At 39.7% G+C, this 11,239-nt stretch overlaps 1 protein-coding gene across 1 annotated transcript in view; it reads right to left on the bottom strand.

Moving 5' to 3' along the window:
* Positions 1–8,677: 8,677 nt before the first annotated feature.
* LOC309579793 (sodium channel protein type 5 subunit alpha-like) overlaps positions 8,678–11,239 on the bottom strand; it is a gene marked incomplete at both ends in the record, with an annotated part of 33,412 nt that continues 30,850 nt past the window's right edge. Inside the window, one exon of the mRNA XM_082293281.1 lies at positions 8,678–9,876. Coding sequence (XP_082149407.1) covers positions 8,678–9,876 — 1,199 coding nt within the window. The remainder of the gene's footprint in view (positions 9,877–11,239) is intronic.

Here is an 11,239-nt window from a genome sequence, read left to right as displayed (position 1 = left end):
ACCAATAGTTACTAAAAACATATATTATTTTCACTTTCCTACCAATTATTCAGTAACACGACCAGGAACTGTGGAATTCTCTATCCAATCATTCCAAACTACTTTTACTGCAGAACATGGAGTAGTAGAGGAAGGAGGAGAAGATTTAGAGAACAACAACAGTCCTCCATTTTGATATTTTTTACTCTTATCTATTTACTACAAAGAGAAGCCCAAAACCTCAAAATTTTTCACCCTGTGACAATCTTACATCGTAGTCTATCCCCTAATTCACACCACTGTATTTTCTAGTTCTTGTCTAATCGTAGGCAGTTTTTTCCAAGATTGGAGGTTAAAACAGTGTTGTCCAGGGAGGTAAAAACCCTTAAAAACAGGCAGAGAAATATTCTTGGCACTCTGGGTTCCTACAGTGGTTTAATCCCAGGCAGCCACTCAGTCACTCCCCCACCAGCAGCATCAGGGAGAGAATCAGAAGAGAAAAAATGAGAAAACTCATGGGTAGAGATAAAGACAGTTTAAAAGGTAAAGCAAAAGCCACACATAAGCAAAGCAAAATGATTAATTCATTCAGCACTTTCCACAGGCAGGCAAGCGTTCAGCCATTTTCAGGTGAGCAGGGGCCCATCACACATAGTGCTGACTTGAGAAGACAGATGCCATCACTCCAAACGTCCCCCCTTTTTATTTACTGAGCATATGCCCTTGACTGGAAATGTCCCATTAAAGCACATCAATGCACACATTGAACCACCACATTGTGCTTTTCCAAGCTGACCCCTCTGAGTGCAGGGTCAGACCCTGAATGGATATTGAATATTCTGCTCAGCATCAAGCAAAGTCCAATTTTTTTTTTCTCCCCTGCAATATTTGAGTGCTCTCTCAGAGTTTATTTTATTTACTATTTCATCTATTTTCAAACATTAATTTGGGAGTGACTGTAAATGGGGTAGGACTTGGGCTACTCTCAGATTTTTGGAGGGAATTGCTCTAAACACAAACACAGCCATCCACAGAAAATAACACAAAATCCTAACACTCGAGTCTGGTCTCCAAAAGTTTGAGGACTGCAACAGCCCCCTCTTTTGAGGGCATTGTAGAGTGCAACAGCAAGAATGGAAGCTGGAAAAGCACTTCCCACCACCTGTTGCTTCTCATATATTGCTTTTTCTAACTGATTTTCACTCCTTAGCCCTTTCTGCACTCATGTTCATATAGAAAAAAAAGGGACAAACCAAAAGCCTGTTTCCACAGATTGTTTAAAAGTAAAAGAAAAGTTGAAGAGCAAACAGGTGAGACACAGGCAGGAACTTCAGAATGCAGTGACAATAAGTCCCATTTTCTTTTCCACATAGGGTAACTATTTAACTACTTTTCTAGTAAAAATGGAAACAGATAAATCACTCCTGTCACTCCCATCCCAAAAACATACCACAACTCCAGATGTAGTCTCCTTTCACACCTCAAACAGAATACTAAACACGAAGAAAAGTACAGCAACAAAACACAGACCTTACAACAGACAGGCAAACAAATGCAGTCATTCCTTCAGAAAAAAATAACCAAAAAGGATAAACTCCCCAAGTCCACATACATAGAAAGCCCATCTAGAACACCAATCACAGCAAAAACTTCTCTAAAAAATAAAGCAAATATACCTACAGCTGTACTACTACTTTGTTAGATATGGATGCCACTACTGGTTTAGAGCGCAGGTACCAACAAACCCTAGTCCTTACTCCAACAACAACACCACCACACCCACCCCCCCCCCACTAAAAAAAAAAAACAACAAAAAACCCCCAAGAACAAACCAACCCAACAAAAAAACAACCCCCAAAAAATCTCACCAAACCCCCCAAAACAAAACCCAACACACCACCCCCCAAAAAAACCCCCAAACACCCAAACTAACTCCCCCCCCAAAAAAAAGACGACAACAACAACACAAAAAAAAAAAAAACCAAAAAAAAAAAAAACAAAAAAAAAAAACAAAAAAAAAAAACCCAAAAAAAACCACCACCAAACACCACCCAAACACTCCCAACCTCCCCACCCATCTCCTGCCTTATAAATAGTTTGTTTCCTGATTGTTTATCCCTTTCAGCTGTCTCCTGATGGGTGAATGCATTAACGCTGCTCTTGCCACATCCAATTAAGCTCCTGGCTGTTGGTTCCTGCTCTTCAGCTCCATCCAAGAAGGTGAATATTGGCTGCATACCATGCTGGCTATAATGATCGTGACAAATTCAGCTGTGTCACTGGTTTGTCAGATATAGGAAGGTGTTGACAAGAGCCAAAAGGTTGCCTGATTGTTGAGAAAATGCATGTGTGAGAGGCTTTAAGAGCTCCTTCCACTCACATTACAATAATAAATACAGAAGTGATAGTGAATAATATTTTCATTGAAGGTGCTAAATAAAATTTTAATGTAGCATTAAAGGTGTATCAAAAACCAGTGACTTGGCACTGAAGTCAAGCTAATTTAAATGAAGAGGTAAGCTTGTGATTCTCAGTGTGAGGCTGATGAACTGGGAAACAAATTACCAGGTGGCAAATATTCTCCTTGATGTCCTTAGGTCAAGAGCTGTAACCCTGGCAGAACAAACTGGTTTAGTCAAATAAAGCCAAACCCACCTTTAAGATATTTGTCAGCACTGACCTGCCTTTCCAGTTCCTTTCAGTGAAAACATGGAAAATACATTTCCATTTTCTGGTATTACTTTCCCAAAACATATAAAGTCTCAGGGACCATCTCAATCAACTTGATTAGATAAGCAAACACATATTGGAGTATTGGATCTTGCTGTTATGGGGCAACTTTTGCTTTAAGACCAATAGGGTACAAATGACAAATTTTCTACATGCATCTTCCAGCTTTTCTCTGTGCAAGAAGCCTGGTCCACAGCTATGGGATCATGGCAAGCTTCCACAGGGAAAACTCACCACAGGAAAACTGCAAACTGCACCGTCCTATAGACTTTGGAGGGCGGGTGGTTGATGCAGACTGTTCAAATAAACCTTGCTCAATACTCTGGTTTAACCCTCGCCGACATTTATTCCCTTCTCAAGTACCTCAGCTTTCATTTTGCAGGATTGAGCAAGCCAGGATTCCAGATTTCTTTCTAAAGACTTTCTAATTTCATGTCCATTGTAGAAACCCTTGAAATCTTGTTTGCTTCATATGAATCTTCCTTGGGTGTCTCGCACCGGTGCCTCCCCTCTACCTCAGCACTGCCTGCCCCCCACGGGCTGTGTCTCAGCTGACAGATCTTCACTTCCATTTCTCTGTTTCAGGGTTGCACCACGTTACACATCCCAACCCTTCTGTTTCAGTAATTGATCCAGGTCTCCACAGGGATCTGCTCTTTCCACCCCCTGGAAGTAAATATCCCCATTTGGTCCCCAGTAGAGGATTTCATGCTCTGCCCTATTACATTCTCTCAGGATACCGGGGGATAAGATTTGCCACGTTTTTCTTTCTTAGTAAATAGATTTCAAACATTTTTAATTCAGTTTTCACTGTCCTTCAAATCTTTGATTATTTCCCTCCAAAATGTGTCCCACAGCCCTGCAATATACTTAGTTCAGATCAGCAAGTCTCTGCTTGAGCTGCTTGTTACCTCTTTTTCTAATACAACTATTGCCTTTAGATTGGATTTTGTGGATTTTTTTTCACTCCTGATACCTTTCCTGATTTGACAGGTTCTCACAAAATGCTTAGAGAGAAAGCTTCATGTTCATGTGCCAGTTCTCAACAGAATTTTTGCCAAGGGGTTATTCTGAACCCCAGCATTGTTTTAATTGCCTTCTGTGTCCATCCGTGGATTTACTCACATTTCCATTCAAACACTTCTTCTTTGCCAAGAAAAACAGGAGCCCATATTGACAGTAGTCTTCACTGAAAATTAAGGAGATTATTTACCTGATTCTTATATATAGCTAGATCAACTTTAAGCTATCCAAAACCTCATCCTGCCTGGTTTTAAACCAAACTCACATCTTCTTTACTTTTTCTTCTCATTTCTTTTATAGCCTATGATTTATTTATTACTGTTTCAGCTTCCTATTAATGGTTTAATTCTCTTTTACACTGGAAATTCTCACTGATTTTGTTTTCTGAACTTTAAACTGCAGCTTTCTTTTAGCACAGCCCTTCTCCCTCTAAGATCTCTGCTTGCTGCTAATACTTTTTCAGGTAGTTATTTATCTGTTCAGGTGTCACTCTCTATGCTTGAGACAGAGGCCCCACTTTTTTTTTTTTTTTTTTTTTTTCACATTGAAAATGTCATTTTGATCGAAAACCACTAGGAGGAAGCATTCAACAAGTTTCCCTGTCCAGATGTAGATCCCAGTTTTAACTTTATTAAATTCAAATAGTTTTGAGAGGAAATAAGGAGCCTGTAGAGTCACAGTTGCCCTTGAAAGTGCTGTGGCACAAAACCCCTTGAAAACACGTGTAACTATTTACCTTCCAAACTGGCTTCTCTGCTCCTGCTAAAAACAGTTTGGTGACTCCATCCTCTGAAGAACAGAAGCCACCTCTAATTTACAACTTAATTTTTCCCTGACTATTGTATTTGTCCTTTAAACATCTTCCTCCCTCGCTTTTATTTTCCCACCTGCTTTGTTTACTGAGAGTTACAGTGCATCCTCTCAGCTGTTATTTCTAGGCTGAACGAACTAAACTTGAATCTCTCTTCATATCACAGGTTATTATTCATCCTAGCATTGTTTCCCAGCACATGATCCAGTTTTAATTCACAACTGTTGAATTACAAATGTGTCTGGTGAATGGGAGGAAAAAATGTCACCTTTCTTTCAAGCACAATTGGAGTTTCATGCCGGGCAGCTCCATCAATTTGCCCAAGAGCTGAGAAACACTGAACTAAATTATTCACATGGTTCAATTAATGATAGTCTCAATGGTAAAGTCAGTTTAGCTTGTGCTACAGGTCCTGAAGAAAATATTGCTGAAGAAAACAGCTTTTTATTCATTCTTTTCTTTTTTATTTTTTTTCCCTGCCCCCTTTAACTCTTTTGACTGATTTGCAAATATTCAAGGATTTTCCATTACTTTGATTTCCTATGAAAAATGTGTGTTCTTTAGGTGCTGAAATAAAGCCCAGTACAGAGAGGTACAAATGTTCAGGAATTCTCATGTAATTTCTCCTTATATTTATTGTTCCACATCACTATCAAAGGAACAAACTGATACATCATGTTGTTGAACTTGTGTTTCTCATGGGCTGTCAAAGGGAAAAGCTCTCAGGCCTCAATTTTTTGTTGTCTCTATTAATAATCCCCTTTAAAAATGCAATAATTTGGGGTAAAATTTTAAGTGATACAGAGTTTGAAAGAGGTAAGTGTTGAAGAGACCAGACTGATAGTGCAGCCTGGCTGAAATAATGACTAAAATCACATGAAATATTGCTCTGAATGACCAAAAAGGACAACAATCCATCTGGAAACAAGGCTGTATGTCCCACAGCCACCACAGGAAAGCATGATGTTTGTAAGGGCATCGGTAGGATCCAAAATTAAGAGGCTCAGAGGAGAACCAGAAGGATTTGGAAGATTATTTATTTCTAAGGGCGTATTTTCTAACTGCTGTGCTTATATCCCGAATTTCATCTCCCAAATGTTTGGGACCTTCTTGTGGCTTCGAAGATTTTCTTGTGGTCTTCCATTACATAAAGAGGCTTTGTAAGAAAGGTGGAGCAAGACTTTATTAGGGTTTTAGACTGAAAAAGGATAGGTTGAACTTGAATATAAGGAAGACATTTTTTTGCTATAAGTTGAGGTCCTGGCACAGGTTGCACTGAGAAGCTGTGGCTGCCCCATCCCTGGAAGTGGTCAAGACCAGATTGGACAGGGCTTGGAGCAACCTGGGATAGGGGAAGGTGTCCTTGCCCATGGCAGGGGGTAGAACAAGATGATCTTTTAGGTCCCTCCCAACCCAACCCATCCTATGATTCTGTGGTTAAAGAACAGGGCAAGGGAACTGTCTTCCCTAAGACAATATCACTTTTACTCAGAGTTTCTGCAGAAGGTAAAGTTCACCCTAGAGGGTACTTGTCATTTCTTGCACCAACAAAGGATTCACTTAGGGTACCAAATGAACTTTGGCATCTGATCTCCTCCGGCTCAGTTTCAGGGTGGCCTTTCCAGAGAGGACATCAGTGAGACTTGCATGTATCTGACCAACAGTTAATTGTTCTTACAATGAAAATTAATTCTTCCTGGCACACAACTGGCAAAGATGAGTCACACCACATTGAGTTACAGATATGTTTAATACAATTTCCTGAGAGAATGTGATGTCAGGACTGTTCAGTGCACCCCCAAATCCAGGAGAATGATGCATGTGGCTCATTACTGCTCCTCAATAGATCCTGCACATCTTGGGAAGCTGACATTGAACAGGGTGGAGCTGGGAAACACCATCCCACCAGTGCCATGTAGTCAGCTCCTCAGCTGTGGTTGTTCACATGCTGTGAAAGCAGTTAAAAATAATTCTAGCCATATAAACCCATTTAATTTCATGAATTCTTTTATGGTTTTTAGATTTGTTTTTTATTTGAAGGAATAGAGCCCCTGAGTTCCAAAGGCACAGAGCTGTTGACTTTTCTGGTAAAACACAGATTCACTGTGCACCTACCTTAAAATCTCAGGAAGTATTAGTCAAAAGTAATTAAAGGTACTACAATTTCAGGAATGGCTTGGGAGAAGCTAAGGGAATATCACAGATGAAACTAAAAGGTACTATAAATATTATTTATTTGCATCAGTCATCAGACAATATTAACTGAAAACAGAGTTTCATTATTAGGTGTAATTTACCATTCATAGTAAAAGAGAATTTCTGTCCAAAAAGCTCACAATCTGAAGAGGTGGAAAAGACAGGAGAAGAAAGCAACACAAGACATAAGAATGTAACTGCTACCAGAGAGAAGGGGCATTCAGGAGGGAATAAAACTTGCTGCAGGTTGCAAACGAGTGCACATGAGGTCCCATTCAATCACAGAACTGGGGTTCTTTCCTGGCTGAAATAATTGCGGAGGGAAAAGTTCACCTGAGCATTGCCAGAACCTGCCAAACCCAACACTGATCACATAGCTGCAACCTTGCAACTAAGAAAAATAAAAAGCATCTTAAACTTTAAAGACGTTAGTGTATGTAAGAAATTAAAATGTCAGGGGTAATTTGTGACTACATCTAGTAGGTGATAAAGGAAAACACAACAGTCCTCAGACAGCAAAGTGCATCAGCTGGATGTATCTCCAAAGTACATGTATGAAGGACAAAAGATGAAGAAGTGTTTGGGCATGTGTTTTTCTGAGAAGCCTGAGATGTAAGGGCATGAAGATAAAGGACTTCATAAGGAAAATGTGGCGAGATGAGAAACCATCATAGACCGTCTGCACATGTAGTTCCATGAGAAATGGAATTTATGATTAATCCTTGGTCTTACGTTAACCCCAGACCCAAATACATCAGCCCAGATTTCCTAATTGACAACATTACTGATAATTTGGTTTCTTCTAATTTTCGCAGGAGAGAGAAGGCTGGTTCTCCCATCAGAGAAGCACAGGCAGGAGGGAGAAAGGTTTCTACCTCCACTGGGACACATCTGCTGTAAGCCCAGGCCTCTTTCCATGGCCATGGGTGATGTTCATCACCACGACCAACCAAGCTCTGGTGGGTCCCATGTGGATTTCCCCAGCCTGGGTTTCTGGTGTCTAAGGGAGTGCCTGAAGTGATATTACCAATTTCCAGCCAGTGGAAATGTTGATTTGTGTTTCTCTTCTCTACCACATTGTCAAGAATGAACTTGAACACGAAACTTAACCATTAGGTGAAGTCTGAGGAAAGTATGCAATAAACACAATTTTTTGTGGGATGACTGATGGCACAACTGCCTTCACCTCATTGTCAGAGGAAACCAGGTTAAAAATAAAAATCCTCACAGGCAAAACATAAAGCAAGGTTTTGCTCTGCTCAGTATGACTTCTGTAATACTAAGACTTGTATTTATTATTTCATTAAACTTCAGTAACACAACTATGATAACATACATGCCTTGGTTTATCCTATAAATCGATCATATGGGAAGAAATCCACTACACTGTGGAATATCTGTGGATCATGCAGGGTCTATGTGGGACATCTGTCCCTAAACATAAAAAAAAAAAAAAAAAAAGATTTAAAAAATCAGCAGCCATTTGCTAAACAGGTTTATAATTATAGCATCAATTAGGAATGGAATAAATTTTAGCTCCTTTCTATTCTTCAATTTATGCTCATATTGACATTCATTTTCTGTTCTCCAATAGATCCAATGGTGCTTGGACTTTCCTCTGCTTCCTTTACAGGGGAAATATCGGCTGAGGTTGCCTATCACTGCTATGAACATGTCACAGCACTCAGGTACTGTGGGACCTGCTGTGCAGTGGGATGCCCTTGATCAAACAGATCCAAAACCTTTCTCTGAACTTGTAAATATTGAAGAAAACTGAACACAGCAGAGCCAAAGGCCATGATTCTCCAGTTGCCGTAATTAACTGATCACCATCAACAGCCCTGGTTTCACAGGGAGGCTGCCTCAGCTGACATGTATTTACTATATCATATTCTGTGAAAATTTAAAAATATTCTTAACAACTTTGTCACCGATTAACTACTTAACACCTGGAGATTGTTGATTGCCTGTTATTTCTCCATTCTCAACCATGAGATTGCCACTACTCTCCCTTGTGACGCTGTCATACGACGGAGGAATGGACACTGAGGACGAAGTTTCAGACTTGTTAGCACTCCTACCGTAATTTGCACGCAGCATAGATGCAATAAGTCCTTCGTTTTCTGGAGCAGCATCCCCCAGAGTGTCAGTGCTGCAAGTTCTGTGCTGGTACAGGTAGGAAGCCTGTTTGAGGGAGCGCAGGAGCAGGTGACACCTGTAGGCACGCTGGATCACCGTGGCTGATGCTTCCTCTTGCCTGTGTCTGAGTGTAGTTGATATTGGCTCGTAGGATCGTTTTGATGGGTTGGCAGCCATGAATTTCTCCTCCATTTGTACTTTCAGAGAATCCAGCTCCCCAGAATCTCCCAACACCCTCTTGGTGAAAGCAAACAAGATATCCAAGCAGTGTATCTTGTCCCCACTGACCACAGGCAGGTCCATTGCTGTGAGTTCAACTTTGTTTGGTTTTGGTACACGCAAAGGCTTAGACAGAGCATCTGCAAAGTCTGAAAGTACAGAGACGGTTATAAACTGGGTTGCCTCAGGATCAAACTTCTCCCAGATTTCATAAAAGATGTCAAAGTCATCTTCCCCTAAAGGCTCTGTACTTTCCTCAGTGGCAACATTGAAGTTCTCTAGAATAACAGCTATATACATGTTTACAACAATGAGAAATGATATAATGATGTAACTTACAAAATAAATAATACCTATGGCAGGTTTACCACATTCACCTATGGTACTTTTTACGTTTGGATCACAGTAGGGTGGCCCAGTGTTTAAAATAGGACTGAGAAGACCATCCCAGCCAGCTGATGTGGTGATTTGGAAGAGACAGAGCATGCTGTTAGCAAAGGTTTGGAAGTTGAACATATCGTCAATGCCACCTTCCATCTTCACATAGGCAAAGTTAGCCATGCCAAAAATGGCATAAATGAACATGACCAGAAACAGCAAGAGGCCAATGTTGAACAGAGCAGGCAGGGACATCATTAAGGCAAAAAGCAGAGTTCTAATTCCTTTGGCTCCCCGGATGAGTCTCAGGATTCGCCCAATCCGGACCAAGCGAATGACCCTGAAGAGTGTGGGTGGTAAGAGATGTTCGAAGGCTTTGCCAATGCTGGAAAGCAGTAAGGCTGAAAAGGAAAGGATAACAACTCATTAGAATATCACAATTTTCCTTAACTAGTAAGGAGGCTGGAATGATAATATCTTCACAGCTCAAAAATATCTGATGTGTGCTTGCTAAGCTCTACCAGAATTACTTTCAGGAGAAGCTGACTGAAAAAAATAGTTGTAGAAATCAGCAATTATGAACTATATTCTTCAGCCATCAGAGGACAGTCCCTGTTGCACTAAAGATGACAAGGAACTTTCTGTGCACAACTTCAAATATCTGTATCAGTTGACACTTGGTGACTGATGGTTTTCTTTGGCTCTGGTTGCATGAGTATTTCAGCAGGTTCAGGTTACCTTCTACATTTGTCTTCAAATACTGACACTACAAAGGTAAACTAAGAAAGCAAGATAAAATGCAGTGTCATGGTTACCATTGAGATAATATAGGCAAGATATGTAGAAGCAAACACAGTAATGGATGTAGAGTGGCATGCACAACTTCTGTAATGGCTCTTGGTTCATTTAGGGACATAGCTACACACGAATGCTACTTTTTCTTTGTTTGAATGAAAAAAGTGACATCTAGTAGCACTAGAAGAGGCTTGTCTTTTCTAAATGTAGCTGTTTTGGGTACATTTTTCTGTATTTACAATCCAGAAACTTAATTTTCTCAAGAAAGGGCCATAGTCTTACTGGAATCTTACTTACCCAAGACATGAGTCATACTAAAGAAATGAAGTATCCTTCTTCCCCTAAATGCCTGTTGCTTGTTGGCAGTACTAGCCCTAGGAATAGTTAAATGGGCAGAAAGCTCAAATTTGCAACTGAGCTCTTTACCTCATTCTTCCATTGCAATCCCTTCAAATTAAAACTAATACATTTTTTGTGATCTTTTCTATCCTGGTACACAATGTGTATTTTCAGTCAGCAATGCCCGAGTTTAGAGAAACTGAATTCCATTGTCTATAATCTAATTCCAGTCTTCCTATTCTCCATATATTTCAGTCATCTATCAAAAACACAGATGACAAAACCTAACAATTTGATCTGATTGAAGATTTCTTAGTTGGCACTAAATCTGTGATAATGGAAATTATCATGTAATGTGATAATGCTATGATGGGATATTCATTCTGTATTTCAGATGAGGAAAAAAAAAAACCCCTAAAGAACCATTATGAATATATACACACTTTTACTAAAACAATTGTTTTAAATCTCATTTAATATTATTTAATATCATCATAGGGGGGTACTTATTTTTTCCTTAAGACTTTACAGTATTACGACTTACATTTCAATGCCTATTTGCAGTTAATAAATTTTAACTACCTCTTTTTTCCTAAAAAGAATAATAATTGATATAGTAAAGAATTTTCC

Source organism: Coloeus monedula (genome assembly GCF_965178545.1).
Source record: "Coloeus monedula genome assembly, chromosome: 1".
Lineage (NCBI taxonomy): Eukaryota > Metazoa > Chordata > Aves > Passeriformes > Corvidae > Coloeus > Coloeus monedula.
This window is presented reverse-complemented; position numbering and strand designations above follow the sequence as displayed.